The sequence below is a fragment of the Felis catus genome, chromosome E1, assembly GCF_018350175.1.
Source record: "Felis catus isolate Fca126 chromosome E1, F.catus_Fca126_mat1.0, whole genome shotgun sequence".
In the NCBI taxonomy this organism is placed as follows: Eukaryota; Metazoa; Chordata; class Mammalia; order Carnivora; family Felidae; genus Felis; species Felis catus.
In genome coordinates this window covers 25764518-25788270 of record NC_058381.1, presented here as the reverse complement: position 1 = coordinate 25788270, position 23753 = coordinate 25764518, and the positions used below count along the sequence as shown (strand labels likewise).

The window sequence follows — 23753 nt, the reverse complement described above, 5'->3', positions numbered from 1 at the left end:
CTTAAGATCAGGAACAAGATAAGGATGTCCACTCTCACCACTTTTATTCAACATAGTTCTGGATGTCCTAGCCACAGCAATCAGACAACACAAAGGAATAAGAGGTATCCAAATTGGTAAGGAAGAAACAAAATTTGCAATATTTACAGATGACATGATACTATATATAGGAAACCCAAAAGATTCCACCAAAAAACTGCTAAAAGTGATAAATGAATTCAGTAAGATCACAGGATACAAAAATAAATGTACAGAAATCCATTGCTTTTCTATACACTAAGTAATGAAGGAAGAGAAAGAGAAATTAAGAAAGCAATCCCAAAGGTGCCTGGGTGGTTCAGTTGTTTAGCGACCAACTCTTGGTTTTGGTTCAAGCCATGATCTCACAGTTTATGAGTTTGAGCTCCGCATGGGGCTCTGCACTGCCCATGCAAAACTTGCTTGGGATTCTCCCTCTCCATGTCCTTTTCTTTCTCTCTCTCTCTCTCTTTTAAGAAAGAGAGAGATAAATAAACTTAAAAAATAAATAAATAAACTTAAAAAAAAAAGCAAGCCCATTTACAATAGCACCAAAAATAATAAGATACCTAGGAATAAACGTTACCAAGGAGGTGAAAGACCTATACTTTGAAAACTATAAAACACTGACAAAAGAAATTGAAGATGACACAAACAAATGGAAAGAAAATCTATGCTCATGGACTGGAAGAACACATATTGTTAAAATGTCTGTACTACCAAAAGCAATCTACAGATTTAATGCAGTACCTGTCAAAATACCAAGAGCGTTTTTTACAGAGCTAGAACAAATAATCCTAAAATTTTCATGGAATCACAAAAGACCCTGAATAGCCAAAAATTGTAAAAAAAGAAAACAAAACTGGTGGTGTCACAGTTCCAGACTTCAAGTTATATAACAAAGCTGTAGTAATCAAAACAATATGGTACTGGCACAAAAATAGACACACAGATCAATGAAACAGAATAGAAAACCCAGAAATGAAACTACCACTCTATGGCCAATTAATCTTTGACAAAGCAGGAAAACATATCCAACAGGAAAAAGCCAGTCCCTTCAACAAATGGTGTTGGGAAAACTGGACAGCGACATGCAGAAGAATGAAACTGGACCACTTTCTTACACCATATGCAAAAATAAACTCAAAATGGATAAAAGACCTAACTGTAACCATCAACAGGAAACCATCAAAATCCTGCAGGAGAACACAAGCGGCAACCTCTTTCACATTGGCTGTAGCAACTTCTTACTACACACATGCGTAGAGGCAAGGGAAACAAAAGCAAAAATGAACTACTGGGACTCCATTAAGATAAAAAGCTTCTGCACAGCAAAGGAAACAATCAACAAAACAAAAAGGCAATCTTTAGAATGGAAGAAGATATTTGCAAATGACATATCTGGTAAAAGGGTGAGTATCCAAAATATAAAAAGAACTTATAAAACTCAACACTCAAAATAATAATAATAATCCAATTAAAAAGGGGCAGAAGACAAGAATAGATCTTTTTCCAAAGAAGATATCCAGATGGCAAACAGACACATGAAAAGATGCTCAAAATCACACATCATCAGGGAAATGCAAATCAAAACCACAATGAGATACTACCTCACACCTGTGATAATAGCTAAAATTAACAACACAGGAAACAACCGATGTTGGTGAGGATGCAGAAAAAGGGGAACCATCTTACACTGTTGGAATGCAAACTGGTGCAGCCACTTTGGAAAACAGCAGGGAGTTTCCTCAAAAAGTTAAAAATAGAATTACCCTATGATCCAGCAATTACAACTACTAGGTATTAACCCAAAGGATACAAAAATACTGATTCAAAGGTATACATGCACCCCAATGTTTACAGAGCATTATCAACAATAGCCAAATGATGGGAAGAACCCAAATGTCCATTTATGAATGGATAAAGAAGATGTAGCATATATATTTACAATGGAATATTACTCAGCCATAAAAAAGAATGCAATCTTGCCATTTACAACAATGTGGATGGAGCTAGAGTATTATGCTAAGTGAAGTAAGTCAGTCAAAGAAAAACAAATATCATATGATTTCACTCATATGTGGAATTTAAGAAACAAAACAGATGAACATGGTGGGGGAAAGAGAGGCAAACCAGAAAACAAACTCTTAACTATAGAGCCCAAAATGAGGGTTACTGGAAGGGAGGTGGGCAAGAGGTGGAGGGGGATGGGGATAGAAGGGGATGGGTAATGGGTATTAAGGAGGGCACTTGTTATGATGAGCACTGGGTATTGTATGTGAAGCAACAAATCACAAATTCTACACCTGAAACTAATATTATACAGTATGTTAACAAACTGGAATTTAAATAAAAACTTGAAAAAAAGAATAAATACATACATAAGTCTCTTCTTCAAAAAAAGATGTCACACACACACACACACACACACACACACCCTGGATTATTAGCCATAAAAAAGAATGAAATCTTGCCATTTGCCATAACGTGCATGGAGCTAAGTGAAATAAGTCAGAAAATGACAAATACCATATGATTTCACTCATATGTGAAAATTAAGAAATAAAACGAATGAACATAGAGGGGATAAAAGAGAGGCAAACCAAGAAACAGACTCCTAACTACAGAGAACAAACTGACGATTATCAGAGGCGATTGGGTTAAATGGGGATGAAGAAGTGCACTTGTCCATGTTAAGTACCAGATATTGTAAGTGTTGAATCACTAAATTCTACACATGAAACTTATACTGTATGCTAACTAACTGGAATTTAAATAAAAAACTTGGAAAAAATCAGGCCACATTTATAATGAGGAACTTCCTACATTTCAGAGTTGGCTAGCTGCATTCTCAAGATACTGTTTAACTTGACCCTCTATCTCTGTCTTTTATGTAAGGTACTAATTATATTTAGGGGCTGAATTAGATTCAGATTTAATTGAGAGGACTTGGAAGAAATATTTCATAGATGATATTGTATATATACATCCTATTACACAAATCAGGAAGCACATAATGATATCTGACTGTTCCACTTTGGTAATGTTAAGACTCATCAGCTAAAGCCAAATACAGATGATTATTGCCTAAATTCATTGTTTCATTAGGGGTAGCGACAATGGTGATTCTTAAAATTCTAACTTTTATTTTAATTGACATATAATTGACATACAACATTATATTAATTTCAGGGGTACAACATAATTCACTCTGTGTATATATTACAAAATGACCTCCACACTAAACCTAAATTCTAAAACTTTTAATACTAGAACTCTTCCATAAGGAAAAACTTTACCTCATCAACTATTCAGTTATCTTATTAAATTGATACACGGAAGACAAGGTAAATGCTGAATATTCTCTCTTTATCAGTTTTGAGGATAATGAGTTAGTAAACAAGCTACCTACAATTATGTCCAATGCTTCCTTTTAAAGTATCATTATAAACTCATGGATTTCTATATATTTAAGATGTTTCATTTTATTATAGAAAATTCTTTAAATTTTTTAATGTGTATCTATTTTTGAGAGAGAGAGAGAGAGACAGAACACAAGGCGGGGGGGGGGGGGGGGGGGGGGGGGAGAGCAGAGGAGAGGGAGACAGAATCCGAAGCAGGTTCCAGGCTCTGAGCTGTCAGCACAGAGCCTAATGCAGGGCTCGAACCCATGAACTGTGAGATTTTGACCTGAGTCGAAGTCAGATGCTTAAGCAACTGAGCCACCCAGGTGCCCCTCTAAAACAGCATTTTAGACTATTGGGAAAGGACAAGACTAGTCAATAAATGGTGGTGGGTGGCAATGAGCTATCTCTCAGAATAAAGTATTTACAGTAGTGTACTGGTAAATGCATAACCACAGGCTCTGGGAAACAAAAGAATAGTTGGGATTTTAGCTTATTAGGCTATCACAGTATCTACCAAGTGATATTAAGAGTATTACATACATGTAAAAGCATTTAGCATGGTGCCTAATACAAATGCTTAGTAAATTACATATGTGGTTGTGTGTGTGTGGATGTGTGGATGTGGGCATGCCCATACATGTGTGCACAGTGATGTGTTGCTAAATGTTAAAAGCTGGCTGCATAAGAAAAAAATAGTTCTGATTTGTAGCGTTTGCTGACTCCAATTATGTAAACACTCTTACCATGGATGATTTCATACCACCAACACAATGTCACTATATCCAGAGTTTGGGAGAAATGTACATAACTCATTCTCACTAGCCACTGTGAACTGACTCCTACATACCACTGAATATTATCCATATAGTCATACATTACAAAACTCAATTATTTTTGTGTATATGTGAATGTGTTTACATGTATGTGTATGTGTGTGTGTGTGTGTGTGTGTGTGTACATGTATGCATGCACCTGGAGAGACATCAGATAGATGACAGAGTTTTTGCTGGGGCAACAAATGGTACAGGGTAGGAGGAGAAGGATAAATAGAACTTATGGAACTTTTGTTTTATCAACATTCATTGACTTGTTCACCTACTACTTATGTATTTATGGGGCCAAATATTTATATAGAATAATATTTATAGGATAAATATTTTTTCTTAATTACCTGATATACTCTATCACCAAGAATAGTATGCTATCACTAACATTAAGCTTCAATATGATATAAATAACCAGTTATTTTAGATGTCATATTACACACATGCATGCACATGCACACACACACACCTTCTGAAAAATATACAACTTACTTTGGCTTCAGTTTCTCCCCTGTGAAGAGTATACAGATGATGGACAGCACTTTGTGACGAAGACCAAGGATGAGTCAGAATTTGGAAGACATGAAAGTCATGGCCAAGGGTGTCTGTTGTAACTAGAAGCATTCCTGAAGAACACACCAAAAAGAGAGTAAAAATAAAAACAATTATGTATGTTGATGAAATATTTTCACAAAATATTCATTATGCTTTAAAATATCACCGAAGGAAAAAATGACCAAAGATGTAAAAAATTTCCCCAATTAAAAAAAAAATTAAAATGCAGCATCTTTTTCCTGTATGAACACAAAACCTTAATGCCATATCAGTATACAAGCATAGTGAGGATACTAGCTGTAAAGGTTTTATGAGGTTCCTGTACAACTAGTAGAGAAAAGTTTATGGAGAGTTCACAAGCCTTTTAATATAGCAAATCTGATAACGAAGAATGTGAAAATGACTTCTCTCCATGGAACTAAAACTTGCTCCCATTTTTTGCCACTTCTTAAAACCTGAATTTTAAGTTTCAGTGTATCTGAAATACCCTACACTTAATCCACTGGTTTAAAAATGTTTCTCTACCCTGGCATAATATTTATTCAAATGCTGAAGTGTCTCACATAGCAAGTTTTTAATTTTGATGAAATGTCATAGCTAAGAATTCTTTGCCTAATCCAAGGTCACAAAAATTTTGTTTTCTTGTCAAAGTTTCAGTTTTATATTTTGCATAGAGGTCTATCATTCGTTTTAAGTTAATTTATGTATAAATTGTGAGGTATCAAACTAACTTTTTTTTGCAAACAATGTCCAATTGTTCTAGCAAGATTTCTTGAAGGGAATATTCTTTACTCACTGAGGTCTTTATCCTTTATTCTTTATCCATTGTCAACTTGCCAAAGATGAACTGGCTGTATCTGCATAGGTCTTCACCTGGAAGTATTATTCTAGTCCATCATTTTCTGTGTCTATACTTTCATTAATACCACACTTGCTTGATTACCATAACTTTATATCAAATGTTGAAGAAAGAACCTTTTTTTTCAACGTTATTTTGGTTATTCCAATTCCTTTCCAAACACAAAATCAGATTTTTTTTTAAATTTTAGATAGAGCACATGAGTGGGGAGAGGGGCAAAGGGAGACACAGAGAGAATCTCAAGTGGGCTCCATGTTCAGCACGGAGCTAGATGTGGCGCTTCTTCCCATTACCCTGGAATCATGACCTGAGCTGAAATCAAGAGTCAGACACTCAACCAACTGAGCCACCCTGGTACCCCAAAATCAGATTTTTGATATTAAAAATTCCTAGGGGGGCATCTGGGTGGCTCAGTCAGTTGGGCAGCCGACTTCGGCTCAGGTAATGATCTCATGGCTCCTGAGTTCGAGCCCCAGGTCAGCGTCTGTGCTGACAGCTCAGGGCCTGGAGCCTGCTTCAGATTCTGTGTCTCCCTCTCTCTCTCTGCCCCTCCCCCACTCACACTCTGTTTCTCTCTGTCTCAAAGGTAAATAAACATTAAAAAAATCTTAAATAAATAAAAATTCTTAGGATTTTGGGGAAGGTTATATTAAGTTTATAAATCAAATTGTCAGTGATGGACAGCTTAACAATATTGAGCCTTCTAATCTACGAACACTTCCTATTTCTTGATATATGTTTTCTTTGACTTCTTGTTTTTCCTGTTGAGCCCATAAATTATATACATTTTTTCTTGGATCCATTATAAATGGTACTTTTTATTTTATCTCAATTGTCAATTATTCCCTGCTGGCATATAGAGACATAATGGACATTTTTTTATATTGACTGGATAGTCTGCCAGTTCTAGTCAGGGCTTTTTGTAGATTACATGGAGTTTTCTTTACAGATTATCATGTACTTTGTGAATAGACATAATTTGATTTTTTCCTTTACAAACTACATGCCTTTTATTTTTCTTCACTTACTACACTGCTGAGGAAAACAGAAATGGGGAGAAGTAATATTCGTGTCTTCCAAATTTTAGGAGAAAGCATTCAATCTTTATGATGTTAGCTGTAGGTTTGTTTTTTTTTTTATAAATACTCTCTATCAAGTGAAGGAGGTTCCTTTCTACTCCTAATTTGTTGATAGTTTTTATAATGAATGCATGTTGAATTGTGTACAGTGTTTTACACCTGTGACATGACTATGCATTTTTTTCCTTTACTCAATTAATATGGTGAATTTTAGTAAATAATCAAATGTCAAACAAAATCAAACGTCAAATAAAACTTGCATTTCTAGGATAAACTCCACCTGGTCAAAATCCTTTATTATATGCTGCTGGATTCAATTAGCTAAGGTTTTAAGATTTTCATGACTGTTCCTGAGGGTTATTGGTTTGTAGCTTTCTAATCACATGTTTGTCTGTTTTCAGTATCAGGCTAAAGCTGGTCTTGTGAAACTGGAGAGAGAGATTGCGGAAAACCACTATTATTTCCTACTTAGATTTTCAGTAGAATTTGTCAGTAAAACTATAGGGGCCTTTAAAAAAAAAAAACAAAAAACCTTTAGGGGCGCCTGGGTGGCTCAGTCGGTTAAGCGGGCCGACTTCGACTCAGGTCATGATCTCGCGGTCCGTGAGTTAGAGCCCCGCGTCAGGCTCTGTGCTGACAGCTCAGAGCCTGCAGCCTGTTTCAGATTCTGTGTCTCCCTCTCTCTGACCCTCCCCCGTTCATGCTCTGTCTCTCTTTGTCTCAAAAATAAACGTTAAAAAAAATTAAAAAAATACCTTTAAATATTTTTAATTTAATTTCTTTGTAATTTAAATTTTATTATTTTAAAATGTAAAATTTGGGGGCTTAATTTAAATGTCCTTGGGTGAATTACTTTCTGTAACTCAAGGAAATGGCCTTTATTAATACCTGTAAGGTCTTTGGTGATGTCCACTTTTTCATTGAGGTTATCAACAATTTGTCTTCCCTCTTTTTTTCTTGATCATTCTAGCTAGAAGTTTTCAAGGAAATCTATTCTGAGTAGCACTGATTTTCTGATTTCTTTTTTTAATTTCTGCTTTCGCCTATCTTTCTCCTTCTGCTATTAGTATCTTCTGCTACTTCATTTTCCCTGCTTTAGTTTTATTTGCTCTTTCTTTTTTCTGTTTTCTTAAGGTGGAAGCTTAGATTACTTTTTCAGGAACTTTCTTCTTTTTCGGAGTAAGCATATATTGATATAAATTTCCCTGTAAACCTGAATTCCAAAATTTTGACACACTGCCTTTTCTTTTGCATTCAGTTCTAAATGTTTTCTAGATATTTCCTCTTTTACTCATGGGATATTTAAAGATATATTGTTCAGCTTTTCTAAGTATTTGGGTATTTTTCAGGTATCTTTCACATACTAATTTTTAGTGACGACGAGGAATTTGTTAAACCTTGTTTTATATTTGAGAAGAGATCGTGGTGACTCTTCCATGTATACTTGAAACACCTGGAGTGTTCTATAAAAGTCAGTTAATTCAAGTTTACTGATAGCGTTGTTAGGATCTTCAATATCCTTACTGATTGCCTGCTTTCTTGTTCTACTATTGAATTGAACTGAACACTGAACATCTCCAAGTATAATTGTGGATATGTTTATTATATAGCTCCCAAATATTAAACTTTTAAGTTCACACACATTTAGGATTCTTAGGACATCTTGGCGAACTGTCTCTTTCATCATAATGTCCCACTTTAACCTGGTAATTTCCTTGTTCTGAAGTCTACTTTTCTGATACTGATACCATCACTCTAGCTTTGTTTTGATTGGTGCACTCATGGCATATACTTTTCTATTCTTTCACTTTTATAATCAATATAATTGTACTTAAAATGACTTTGTTTCAGGGGCACCTGGGTGGCTCAGTCGGTAGAGTGTCCAACTTTGGCTCAGGTCATGATCTTGCAGTTCATGGGTTTGAGCCCCATGTCAGGCTCTGGAGCCTGCTTTGGATTCTGTGCCTCCCTCTCTCTGCCCCTCCCCCACTCATGCTTTGCCTCTCTCTCTCTCTCTCTCTCTCTCTCTCTCTCTCTCTCTCTCTCTCAAAAATAAACATTAAAAAAATGACTTTGTTTTAGGTAATAATTGAGGTCTAATTTTTTTTTTTTTATCTAATTCTGGACTTATAATTGGTGTTTGTAGTTCATTCACATTTAGCCTAACTTTTTGGTTGAGTTTATAGCTACCATTTTATTACTTTTTATTATTTTTCTGATGGTTTCCTTGTTTTTATTCTTTGTTTCTCTGTTCTTGCTTTCTTCCCTTTTTCTATATGATTTCAATATTTTTAATATCCAATTTTAATTTTTCCATTTCCTTTTTTTGTGTCTCTCTTTAAGTTTCTATCAGCCGTTCTTGGAACTATAATACACATATCTAAATTTGTGCATGTTTGTTTATATTTTGTCCAGAATTTACATTTGTTTTCTGTGGGAAGGATGGTTTGTTAGTTTACTCTGCTGTGCCGGAGGCAGAATCACATTTTTTAACTCCTAAAACTTTTGTCTTTTGAAAAAAATGTATGAAAGAATATTAAGTACTAGTGAGAAGATAAGGTAAGTATTTAAATAGATGAAGTATATCTGAGTTTCTTATTTACTAGGGTAATAAAAGGTACAGTTCTTGTCACGATGTTAAATTAAAAAATACCATACTAGATGCCTATTTCCAAGAGAATACATTTTAGAAAATAAAAAAGTGTTATTTATTGAGATCTACTTGAAATGTATAACAATTTAGATAACATTTAGATAACAATTAGATCCCACCCTGTAACCAGCTATGGTCATGAGGTCACTGACATACTTTATATTCTGTCCATCTTATTGTTGTTAACCGACCAACAAACTTCTAAGGTTGGGCATGAATGCTTAGTTGTCCTTTTGTGAACAATATTTCTTCACTCCTACTTTTTGCTGAGTTATACTAAGTCTGAATTATCACAATTCTACTATGTTCTGATATCACTTTTCCACTACAAAACTATTTTCTGCACATGATAAATAATTCAATTGAAACATTCTGACAGGAAAATGATGAGCTTATATTTATAATACAAATATATGACTCACCTACTGAAGATAAACTTCATTTCTTCTAGAATCATATCAGTATTTTACTCATAATAAGCACTCCAATAAAAGTCCCTAGTAGCCATATTAAGAGGATTATTGTTTCACATGTGAATGATAATCACAAATGTACACTTTTCAACATGCTCCTAGATTTTCAACATCTGTCTGGTTTCTAATATGTAAAATGAATTCAGATTTTTAGAGAAATGGGACACTGAAAATGTATCTTTATTATCTTCTGTGTATCCTATCCCAAAAGTTTTTTCCCATTTCCTCATGTAAATGTAGTTTCTGTGATCCACCAATGAACTTACCGTTTTTGACAAAACTTTAAAATAGTAAGAAAAAATAAAATAAAATAAAAATAAAAGAGCAGAGAGAAAAAGAAGAAATAAATAACCAGTATAGTACTATACAATCATGTTTTCTTTTAATTTATAATTTCCTCTTTTGCACACATTCTGCTGGGAGAAAGACAAGCTTTTTTTTTTTTTCTCTAGAAAACAAGTTAAAAAGCAGATATACATAAAAGGAAAAACTCGTACAGAGTAGACTGTGGCTTAAGAACTATTTATGCAGCATCAGAAGACTAAACCAGACTCTAGCCTGGCCATAAACTAAAACCCACGCCCCAAATGAGGTGCCAAGCCACAAAAAGCATTTGCGTCATCTGGGAATACAAGGAAAAGAAGGACTTCTAATTATAGGGCCTGGAAGCGGAAGCTTAGAGTGATTAGCTGTTTAGGCGCTGCTGTGTGTTTATCTGGAAGCTTCCTCTCCCTCACTCTCAGCCTCAAGTTTGATAGATGAGCATTAGCATTAGAGGGTGGAGACTGAAGCTGCTGATGGTACATGGCGTTCTCCAAAATCTGAGGTAGCTGGAGACTGAACATTAAGGCTTTTGCGGCCTCATAAGAACATAAATCTTTTCAACTGGGCGTCAGCTGGTTAGCCCAAAAGACAAAATTAAAGAGTAGCAAACCTCTACTGGGCATATGTTATAAAATCTTGGAAACATGAGTAGGTAGGTCTTTTTTACCGTATCCTATTTATAACACCTCCCTAATTGTACGGTTCTTTATCACGTGCACACATATGAATTGGAAAACAAATTACCAGCTATTCACACTCTCTTCCAAAAATAGATATAAACACTGATATGCTGGGGCAAATGGAAATCCTTATAGGAATTCAAAATATATCACTCATAAAATAATTTTATATTTTGATATTAATTCTTGTGAATTTAATACTTCCCCATCAGTACTTGTACAGATTAAAAATTTACACATTATCTAATTATCTTTTAAAGTTACTAGTCCAGGGGCACCTGGGTGGCTCAGTCAGTTAAGCCTCTGTCTGACTCTTGATTTCAGCTCAGATCATGATCTCATGGTTTGTGGGTTCGAGCACCATGTCGGGCTCTGTGCTGACAGCGCAGAACCTGCTTGGGATTCTCTGTCTCCCTCTCTCTCTGTCCTTCCCCCTGCCTGTCTGTCTGTCTGTCTGTCTCTCTCTCTCTCTCTCACTCTCAAAAATAAATAAATAGGGGCGCCTGGGTGGCGCAGTCGGTTAAGCGTCCGACTTCAGCCAGGTCACGATCTCACGGTCCGTGAGTTCGAGCCCCGCGTCAGGCTCTGGGCTGATGGCTCGGAGCCTGGAGCCTGTTTCCGATTCTGTGTCTCCCTCTCTCTCTGCACCTCCCCCGTTCATGCTCTGTCTCTCTCTGTCCCAAAAATAAATAAACGTTGAAAAAAAATTAAAAAAAAAAATAAATAAAAATAAATAAATAAATAAACATTAAAAAAATAAAGTTACTAGTCTAATTTGTAACCATAAAAGCAGAGAAACAGAACCCTAGTACTGATCAAGGTCTTTTAGGTCTTCAAATACATAAAATCACAATAATAGCCTATTAAAGTCTGATTTAAAGTAAATGTGAATACCTGAAAACAATGGTCTCAAAGTGTCCCTGTGGGCAGCGTCAGTGTTAGCAGATTTCTTAAGCTGCTTAAAGATGCTAATAATCAAACTCGTCACTGTATTTTTCTAAATTTGTGGTCCAGGATATAGTAAGAGTCTTTCTAAAATTTAAGCTCAAAAACACTGTTAAAGGCACTGATGTACACACTGTGGAACACATAAAACACATGATTCATTTTATCCCTTCCTAAAATTGCATATATCCACGATCAAGATAAATTAGACCAAAATACCTGATATGGTTCTTACCAATTTTTTCCATGTGGGAAAAACTAAAATCATAATTGGGTTTCTAGCTCACTTATTTTATAGCTTACTATTTCTATCCTCTTGCATTTTTAGGAGTCTCAATGTTAAATGTTCTAACATCTTTATTCGAATACTTTGTTTTCCTTCTTTCACTTAACGTCATGACATATTTAGAGTTCTGAAGACATCTTTGGCTATATCCGATGGGTCTTCATATTAAATATTCTACTATTATTTTAAATGGTCTTTTCATCCAAGAGACATATAGGAAAGTGGTGCATGTCTATGTGTATTTTTTTTTTCCAAGTGGCTGAATATATTTTTTCTCAGATTCCAGAAAAGTTTCTAAACTTTATTAACCTTTAATATATAATTTATGTACAATAAATGCAGTCATTTTACTACAGTTTGATGAGTATGACAAGTATATATACACCTAGGCTACTGCCATTAAGATAGAGCACATGTGACAAAATTCTATTGTGTCCACCTGCTGTCCATCCCATCCCCACTGCCTGGCCCCAGGGAACCACTCATTGGCTTTGTCATTATGAATTAATATTGCCTACTTAAGAATTTCATGTAAATAGATTCACACAATACCTTGTTAAACCTACCGCTGTAACAGTACTACATTCATTTATTTATATTACTGGGTGGCATTCCATTATAAAGACATATAATTTATATATCCATTCGGCAGTTATTTCTCTTTTTGGCTATTGTGAAAGAAACCCCCAGTAAGATTCAAAACAAGTGTCTGTGTGAACATGTTTTTATTTTTCTTAGGTGAATATTTAGGAGTAGAACTGCTAGCTCATATGTATGTTTAACTTGATAAAAAAAAACTGAAAATGTTTAGCCAAAGCAGCTGTATCATTTTAACTTTCCCATGAGCCCCATGACTCATTAACATTTGATACTGTTAGTCTTTCAAAATCTTAATCATTTCAGTGAGTATCTGATGATTTCTTATGGTTTTAGTATGCCATATTCCTTGGTGATTGGTGATGTTGAACAGCTTTTCATGTGTTAAGGCTACGTGCATATTTTCTTTTGTGACATGACTGGTCAAATCTTTTGTCCATTTTTAATTGTTTTGTCCCTTCATTACATATATATTTATGAATATGATATATAATTATATATGTGTGTGTGTGTGTGTGTATATATATATATATCATATATGATATTTTCTCCCACTTTATGGTATCCCACATAATTTTCCTAACAACATCTTTCCCAAGGTGCTTAATTTAAAGAAGAACAATTTTATGGTTTGTGTTTTTGGTGTCCTACCTAAACCTCTTTCTTTATCTCTCCTGGGTCACAATGATATAATCCTTTGTTTTATTTTTGAGGATTTACAGTTTAAGATTTTAAATTAAGTCTATGATCAACTTAGAGTTAATTTTTGTGCATGACATTAAGTAAAAGTTTATTTTTTCCCCAAGTGGATATCCCAGTTGTTCCACCAACATTTTTTCAGACAACTATACCATCTACATTGAATCACCTACTGTTTTGGTCATATATCAAGTGACCATGTGAGTTTAATCAAATTCTGAATTCCATTCCAACCACCTATAACTATATTTGCCCAACACCATACTCTCCAGATTACTGTACAATTAGAGAAGGTCAGATATTTAGGTAGTTTCAGCTTTCAAAATTCACCCATCTTTTTCAGGATCCTTTGAATTTCTGTACAATTTTAGAATAAACTTGTGTTGATTACTTTTGATTTAACCATGCACTTTTAATAAAGTTAACGATTAGTGAACAATACTAACACAAAACACTAATAAGATACCAAGGCATAAAAGTGATTAAATATTTTTATAAAATATAATTTTCTTTCATAACTGAATGGTTTTTCTTACCCTATCATATTGTACACCTCACAACATGGCGGGCAAAAAGTTAAATTTTTAGATAAAGTAGAAAAATTGGGAAGATAAGGAAGTATAGATTGGGAAGAGTAATTTGACTCCTGTCTTTATTCAGGAAAAAAACATATCATACAATTTCAGAGTTTTACAACTCTAAGGGCCTTGGAAATAGCATGCCTTCCAGGGCCAGATAGGTTCTCAGGGGAATTCTACCAAACATTTAAAGAAGAGTTAATACTTCTTCTTTTGAAGCTGTTTCAAAAAATGGAAATGGAAGAAAAACTTCCAAATCCATTCTAGGCAGCCAGCATTACCTTGATTCCAAAACCAGACAAAGACCCCACTAAAAATGAGTATTATACACCAATTTCCATGATGAACATGGATGCAAAAATTTTCAACAAGATACTTGAAAACTGAACCCAACAATACATTAAAAGAATTATGTAGCACGATCAAGTAAGATTTATTCCTGGGATGCAAGTGTGGTTCAACGTCTACAAATCAATTGACATGATACATCAGATTAACAAAAGAAAGGATAAGAACTGCATGATCCTCTCTAGATGCAGTAAAAGCATTTGACAAAATATAGCATCCTGTCTTGATTAAAAACCCTTAAAAAAGTAGGGATAGATAGAACATTCCTCAAGATCATACAAGCCATATATGAAAGACCCACAGCTAATACCATCCTCAATGGGTAAAAACTGAAAGCTTTCCCCCTAAGGTCAGGAACAAGACAGGATGAACGCTCTCACCACTGTTGTTCAACATAGTGTTGGAAGTCCTTGCCTCAGCAATAAGACAACAAAAATAAATTTAAAAGGCACACAAATTGGCAAGAAAGAAGTGAAACTTTCACTCTTCACAGATGACATGACATTCTATGTGGAAAACCCTAAAGACTCCACCAAAAAACTATTAGAACTGATACATGAATTCAACAAAGTCACAGGATATAAAATCAACATATAGAAATTGGTTCATTTCTATACACCAATAATGAAGCAGCAGGAAGAGAAATCAAAGAATCGATCCCATTTACAACTGCACCAAAAACCATAAAATACCTAGGAATAAACCTAACCAAAGAAGTAAAAGATCTGTACGCTGAAAACTATAGAAAGCTTATGAAAAAAAGTAAAGAAGACACACAGAAATGGAGAAACATTCCACGTTCATGGATCAGAAAATAAATATTGTTAAAATGTCAATACTACCCAAAGCAATCTGCACATTCAATGCAATACCAATCAAAATAACACCAGCATTCTTAACAGAGCTGGAACAAAAATTCTAAAATTTGAATGGGAAGAGAAGCCAAGATGGCAGAACAGCATGGAAGGTTTTTTTTTGCGTTTCGCATCCATGAAATATAGCCAGATCAACATTAAACCTGCATTCCTAGAAAACTGATTTGAGGATTAACACACAATCTGCACAACCTGAACTAAAGAACTCAGCAAGTACGTGGCACAGAGAGGTGAACTGGGGGAGAGAGAAGCCATAGAGGGCAGGGAGCTGTTTTTGCTTGTGGAGAGAGGACAGAGATGGGGGGAGAGTTTGGGAAAAGCACCCCCCCACACACAAAAGAAGTTGGAGAGAAAGTGGAAATGTGGAAACAGCCATAGGGACTGAACTAAAAAGGGAGAAAGGAGAAAGGAGAGGATTTAAATTACATTAAGACTCTATAAACAGGGGGAGCACAGAGTCTGAAATTCTACAGCTCAATACCTGGCAGTGCCCTGGTGGGAAGGGAAAATCCCCAGGAGCAGAGTGGGGTCCAGAAGGTCTTCAGGCTACATGGGAAGAAGCAGTTCCACTGCTGGAAGGATATTTGGTAGAAGCTGTGTGGCCACCTGGTCCAGCAGACCCCAGAGAACAACCACATTCACTGGTGATGGAACAAGGTCATTAAGGGTGAAGCCTGGTGCCAAATGTGTGTTGCGATTTTCCATAATCCCTGAAATGCTGCTGCTACATGATATTGTGAACTTTTTCTGGGGCAGGCTGGCACCCAACTGCAGTCTCTGGGCATTGGCATCAGCATGGTCCTGCGAACATTCCTGGGTGCGGTGGGCACTCAGCCATTGCTCAGTGAGACTCTCTCCCAGAGGATCTGAGTGGGTCAAAGCCGCAGTCCCTCAGAAGTGAGGGTCTGGGAAACACAGCCACATCTGAGATAAAACGCAAGAGGGAGGTGCCTCCTGGCAACCTGATGGTTTGGTCACAGACAGTGTAAAAGCAGGGAGTAGACAGAGGCCAGAGACAAAGGACGGGTGCACAATTGCTGATTGGGGAGAACAAAGTTCCAATACTAGATACTGGGTAGCTGGGTGATGCCATTTTCACCCCTCCCATGCATGCGCATATACACCTACAAGCCCCACAACAATCCACCCCAATAAGCTAAGCAGCATGAATGGGCTAACCAAGAAGTTAAAGAGGGAATTAAAAAGTACATAGAAGCCAATGAAAATGATAACACCACAGCCCAAAACCTCTGGGATGCAGCAAAGGCACTCATAAGAGGAAAGCATATAGCAATCCAGGCCTTCCTAAAGAAGGAAGAAAGGTCTCAGATACACAGCCTAACTTTGTATGTTAAAGAGCTGGAAAAAAGAACAGCAAATAAAACCTAAAACAAGCAGAAGACAGGAAATAATAAAGCTTAGAGCAGAAATCAATGCTATTGAACCCCCCTCCCCCCAAAAAAGAAACAGTAGAACAGATCAATGAAACCAGAAGCTGGTTCTTTGAAAGAATTAACAAAATTGATACACCACTAGCCAGTTTGATCAAAAAGAAAAAGAAAGGACCCAAATAAATAAAATAAAAAATGAAAGAGGAGAGATCACAACCAACACAGCAGAAACACAAACAATAATAAGAAAATATTATGAGCAATTATATGCCAATAAAATGGGCAATTGACAAATTCCTAGAAACATATAAACTGCCAAAACTGAAATAGGAAGAAATAGAAAATTTAAATAGACACATAACCAATAAAGAAATTGAATTAGTCATCAAAAATCTCCCCAAAAAACAAGAGTCCAGGGCCAGATGGCTTTCCAGGGGAATTCTACCAAACATTTAAGGAAGAATTAACACCTATTCTCTTGAAGCTGTTCCGAAAAATAGATATGGAAGGAAAACTTCTGACCTCTTTCTATGAAGCCAGCATTACCTTGATTCCAAAACCAGACAAAGACCCCACTAAAAAGGAGAACTACAGATCAATTTCCCTGATGAGCGTGGATGCAAAAATCCTCAACAAGATATTAGCCAACCAGATCCAACAATACATTAAAAAATTATTCACCATGACCAAGTAGGATTTATACCTGGGATGCAGGGCTGGTTCAATATCCATAGAACAATCAGTATGATTCATCACATCAATAAAAAAAAGGACAAGAACCATATGATCATCTCAATAGATTCAGAGAAAGCGTTTGACAAAATACAGCATCATTTCTTGATAAAAACCCTTAAAAAAGTAGGGATAGAAGGAGCATACCTCGAGATCATAAAAGCCATATATGAAAGACCCAACACTAATATCATCTTCAATGGGGAAAAACTGAGAGCTTTCCCCCTAAGGTCAGGAAAAAGACAGGAATGTCCATTCTCACCACTGTTATTCAATATCGTATTGGAGGTCTTAGCCTCTGCAATCAGACAACACAAAGAAATAAAAGGCATCCAAATTGGCCAGGAGGAGGTCAAACTTTCACTCTTCGCAGATGACATGATACTGTATGTAGAAACCCAAAAGATTCCACCAAAAAACTGCTAGAACTGATCCGTGAATTCAGCAAAGTGGCAGGATAAAAAATCAATGCACAGAAATCAGTTGCATTCCTATACACCAACAATGAAGCGACAGAAAGAGAAATCAAGGAATCGATCCCATTTACAATTGTACCAAAACCCGTAAAATACCTACGAATAAATCTAACCAAAGAGGTGAAAAATCTATACACTGAAAACTATAGAAAGTTTATGAAAGAAATTGAAGAAGACACAAAAAATGGAAAAAGATTCCACGGTCCTGGATAGGAAGAACAAATATTGTTAAAATGTCAATACTACCCAAAACAATCTACATATTCAATGCAATCCGTATCAAAATAACAACAGCATTCTTCACAGAGCTAGAACAAACAATCCTAAAATTTGTATGGAACCTGAAACGACCCCAAATAGCCAAAGCAATCTTCAAAAAGAAAACTAAAGCTGGAGGCAATCACACTCCCAGACTTCAAGACGTGTTACAAAGCTGTAATCATCACGACAGTATGGTACTGGCACAAAACAGACCCTCCGATCAATGGAAAAGAATAGAGAACCCAGAAATGGATCCAGAAACAGATGGCCAACTAATCTTTGAGGAAAGAATAGAAAGAAAGGAAAGCAGGAAAGAATATTCAATGGAATAAAGACAGTCTCTTCAGCAAGTGGTGGCAAAACTGGACAGCGACATGCAGAAAAATGAACCTGGACCACTTTCTTACACCACACACAAAAAGAAACTCAAAATGGAAGAAAGGCCTAAATGTAAGACAGGAAGCCAACAAAATCCTTGAGGAGAAAGCAGGCAAAAACCTCTTTGACCTTGGCTGCAACAATTTCTTACTCAACATGTCTCCAGAGGCAAGGGAAACAAAAGCAAAAATGAACTATTGGGACCTCATCAAAATAAAAAGCTTCTGCATGGTGAAGGAAACAATCAGCAAAACCAAAAGGCGACCGATGGAAAGGGAGAATATATTTTCAAATGACATATCAGATAAAGGGTTAGTATCCAAAATCTATGAAGAACTTATCAAAATGAACACCCAAAAACCAAATAATCTCAGTGAAAAAAATGGGCAAAACACATGAAGAGGCACTTTTCCAAAGAAGACATCCACATGGCTAACAGACATATGAAAAGATGCTCAACACCACACATTATCAGGGAAATACAAATGAAAACCACAATGACACAGATACCACGTCATACCTGTCAGAATGGCTAACATTAACAACTCAGGCAACAACAGATGTTGGTGAGGATGTAGAGGAAAGGGAACCCTTTTGCACTGCTGGTGGGAATGCAAACTGGTGCAGCCACTATGGGAAACAGTATAGAGGTTCCTCAAAAAATTAAAAATAGAACTATCCTACGACCTAGCAATTGCTCTACTAGGTATTTATCCAAAGAATACAAAAATGCTGATTTGAAGAGGCACATGCACCCCAATGTTTATAGCAGTGCTATCAACTACAGCCAAATCATGGAAAGAGCCTAAATGTCTGTCGACTGATGAATGGATTGTGCGAGTGTGTGCGTGCACGTGCACACACACACACGTGCACACACACACACGTGCGCGTGCACACACACACAATGGAATATTACTTGGTAGTCATAAAGAATGAAATCTTGCCATTTGCAACTACGTGGATGGAACTAGAATGTATCATGCTAAGCGAAATAAGTTGGTCAGAGAAAGATAAATATCATATGATTTCACTCATGTGTAATTTAAGAAACAAAATAGATCAACACAGGGGAAGGCAAGGGAAAATAAGACAAAAACTGAGAGGGAGGCACACCATATGAGACTCAAATACGGAGAACAAACTGAGGGCTTCTGGAGGGGTGTTGGGTGGGGGGATGGACTAAATGGGTGATGGGTACTAAGAAGGGCACTTGTTGGGATGAGCACTAGGTGTTATATGTAAGTGATGAATCATGAAATTCTACTCCTGAAACCATTATTATGCTATATGTTAACGAACTCGGATTAAAAACAATTTTTTAAATGCCAACTGTTAACATTAAAAAAAAAATGTTGCGGCGCCTGGGTGGCTCAGTTGCTTAAGTGGTGGACTTCGGCTTGGGTCATGTTCTCACAAGTCATGAGTTCGAGCCCCGCATTGGGCCCTGTGCTGACAACTCAGAGCCTGCAACCTGCTTCAGATTCTGTGTCTCCCTCTCTCTCTGCCCCTCCCCAGCTCTCATTCTGTCTCTGTCCCTCTCAAAAATAAATAAATTGTTAAAAAAAAAAAAGTAAAAGGGCTTTTAAAAATCTTAAAAATAAGAAATAGCATGACTGACTTCAATTAACAGGTATGATAACTGAAGCCCACAGACAGTGAGAAAACCAGATTTAAAAGTCTAAAGATAAAAGTGTTAGCTTGTGTTGTCCTTATTATGTACCAACACAAGATTCTATCCTCAAAGACAAATTACAGGCACAGACACACATACACACAACTATCACAGACAATCACTGCTAGAAGTTCAAAATTAAATACATTTTAAATTGAGGCTAAAAGGAATTCGGTAGACAGATGGAAGGGAGAAGTAAGTGAAATATGACCAAATGGCAGAAGGCTGAAGAAGTAAAGAGGATGTCATGCAGATCAGTCAGTTTGGAACAGATATTCTATGTATTAGGACTATAAAATATAAATTGAAAGGTAAATTTGGAAATTAAGTATTTCCAAAGGAATGCCATTCAGTGTGCTTCAGGGATGTGTAAAACAGAACATTTAAGTTTTCTGGGTAGAGCTTATACAGGTGTGTGTGTGTGTGTGTGTGTGTGTGTGTGTGTGTGTGTGTGTGTACACCAAGCTAGACACTTAACATTTATGCAATCTACTTTATGTAAGCTACAGTTCAATAAAAATGAATATAAACCAAAACAAAAATAAGGGTAAGAGTAAAATTGGTGGTTTTACACACAGTGAATGTAAACACAGTAGTTAGAAACTTAAAAATCCATGAATGAGTGGGTTAAATGGGTGACGGGCATTAAGGAGGGCACTCTTTGGGATGAGCACTGGGTGTCACATGTGAGATTAATCACTGTGTTCTACTTCAGAAGCCAAGAATACACTTTATAAAGTTAACTAACTTGAGAATGATGATGATAATAATAATAATAATAATAATAATAATAATAATACCTGTTAATGTGAAAAAGAAAAAGAAAGAAAAGCTCCTAAGAACAATTCTAATACAAAGATGGGCAAATCCTTTATGTAGAAACTATAAATTTTTATTGCAAGATGCTAAAAGACAACTAAATAAATGGAAGGATATACTATGTTGCAAGATGTTAAAAGACAATAAATGGAAGGATATACTATGTTTGTGGATAAAAATACCCAATATTGTAAAGATACCATCTCTCTATCCCAAATGGACCTACACTTTCAATACAATTCCAATAAAAATTCCAAAAGGGAAAAAAAAAGAAAGAAAGTTAAAATCCTACCCCTATGGGGTGGGATGGGGTAAATACAATAAAATCTAAAAACACAGCAGCCAGACAGGGATGTATAAGAAATACAGATACATAGTGAGGAGTCAAGAAAGAGGTCAATGAGTCTCAGATGTGTAGCTTGGCCAAATGGGTGGTCAAAGCACCACAAATCATGTATTCCAGAGCGCATATATGACAGTATAACAGACTTCAATCAAGGTTCTAGTAGTGGAGATCAGAAACTATGTAACAGGGGCATCAGACTGGCTCAGTCAGTGGTTCCTGCAACTCTTGATCTTAGGGTTGTAAGTTCCAGCCCCATGTTAGGTGTAGATATTACTTAAAAAAAATAAAATCTTTTTTTAAAAAAAGAAAGAACTATAGAACAAAAAAGTATTAGATGAAAAAATAAAAATTTTCATCATTTAGCATTTTTATTTTGGGTATATTTGCAAATATATCAAATATTAGCAAATTACCAAGTGTCTCTGGAAATTAGTTTTCTTTACCTATCTGATCTATTTCAAAACATTACTCCTTAATTATGTTTCAGAAAGAGTATTTATAAGAACAACCGCTAACACATAACAAAGATTTCTGAGCAGGTAGGCATTTGTTGCACAACCTAACTCTATGCATCTATATCTACACAGATTAGTGTAGTGGCTTCTTAGCCCATCAAAAAGATAGGATTTGAAAAAAGAGACCAAAACAGTAACCATCAGAAACTTCCCTGAAACCATCAAAGCAACAAAAGGAAAACCAAAAGATTAGTTCATTTTAAATTAGAGAAGAATAATTTTACCATTTTTTAAATTTGTTTAATGTTTACTTATTTTTGAGAGACAGTGGGAGAGCGTGAGCAGGGGGAGGGGCAGAGACAGCAAGACACAGAAACTGAAGCAGGATCCAGGCTCTGAGCTGCCAGCACAGAGTCCGACACGGGGCTTGAACTCATGAACTGCAAGATCACGACTGGAGCCGAAGTCGGATGCTTAACCGACTGAGCCACCCACATCCCACAAATTTTATTTTTTTCTATACTGTTGGTACCCTAAAGACTTTGTAACACCCATTATATTAATTCTGAATACTAACACGGCCTACTGTTTTTTACATTCTCCTATTCATCCTCCATTCCTGCACCCAGTCCTCATTCCCATCCCTTCCCACCATAGGTACCCACCCGACTGGATGTAATATATGTCCTTTGAAATATGTGTTTTCAAATATGTGTTTTTGAGACATATTTTCACTTTTTTCAAAGTACTGTTCAAAATAATGCATGGCAAGAGTATAAACAAATCTGAATGAGAACACTGAAACAAGCCTGAATCTGGGGGAGGGCCAGAGCATTCCAGAGGACAGGAAAGCAGAAGGGACAATAAATATTCAAGTACTTCACTGCTTAACAACCACTAAAGTTGTCCTGATAAGAAAAAGTTTAATTCACCCTTGGCTACTTTGCATGTATGTACTTGGCTACAGATATTCTTTACATTCTTCAAAATTTAATACTGTTATAGTTACATCTGTTATGGGTAGCTATAGTGTTACAAGTGTGTGTGTGTTTGTGTATGCATGCACCTCATTTTTCATAGTATGCCAATGTATGTATTCACATCTTTCATTAGTTCATTTAGTGTGAATTGGGCATCTCTGTTTAATTAACTAGAAATACTGTGGCAATGGTGGTGGGGAAAGAGAAGGGCTCTTCCTTACTAATGGATACCCAGGACCTGGGGCTACATTAGGACTTTCATGGGCCCTGGGCAATTTTGCCTTTATGGACCTCCTCTTCCATGAAAAAAAATATTTACAATTATATTTTATAATTACAGTTGCTGGTTTTAAAAATATATTAAAGTATTCCATTAGCTTAAAAGTTTATTACTATTATTATTATTTTTTTGCTTTTAAAAGGAATTAAACATTTTGATGGGACCACAATACCAGCATGGGCCCGAAATTATGATGCCTACTGTACTTTATGATAAGTCAAACCTGAAAAGTTACCACTAACTCTCATATAAGGCCTGTGCCACAATGAACAGAGAGCAAAAGGAACAAATCCTTCAGGGAGTAATCCATTATGTGAGTAAGATATGTCATTTTGCAAGATGACAACAGAGGAGAGTAATTACAAATCTATAATGGAAACATCCCCTTCTTAGGGGAAAAAAAGCAATAAACTCTTCAAGCTGCCTTTGAATTATTAGTGATATAGTATAAATGACTGGCAGTAATAAACCAGAAGCTGTTGGATGAGAGGAAAACTCAGAAGCCACATAATTCTGTAAATCTGTGAGGCATTATAGATGTTAGCAAAAATCAAGACAAGGTATTTTTCTGACCACTTACTGTGATCAATGGGAGAAACTCTGTGCAAAAGAAAAAAAAATCCAACCTAAACTTTTTTAATGATTAACCCACGACCACCATCACCTTTCAATATACAACATTTAAGTGACCAGAAAAATTTCAAGTCTGTTAAAGATGCAGTCAAGCATCCAAAGGGATACATGTTTAATCTACTTTACT

General features: G+C 36.0%; 1 protein-coding gene across 1 annotated transcript in view; it reads right to left on the bottom strand.

Moving 5' to 3' along the window:
* BCAS3 (BCAS3 microtubule associated cell migration factor) overlaps nucleotides 1–23753 on the bottom strand; it is a 617319-nt gene that overhangs the window by 377951 nt on the left and 215615 nt on the right. The window contains exon 16 of the mRNA XM_011289076.4: nucleotides 4742–4875. Coding sequence (XP_011287378.3) covers nucleotides 4742–4875 — 134 coding nt within the window. The remainder of the gene's footprint in view (nucleotides 1–4741; nucleotides 4876–23753) is intronic.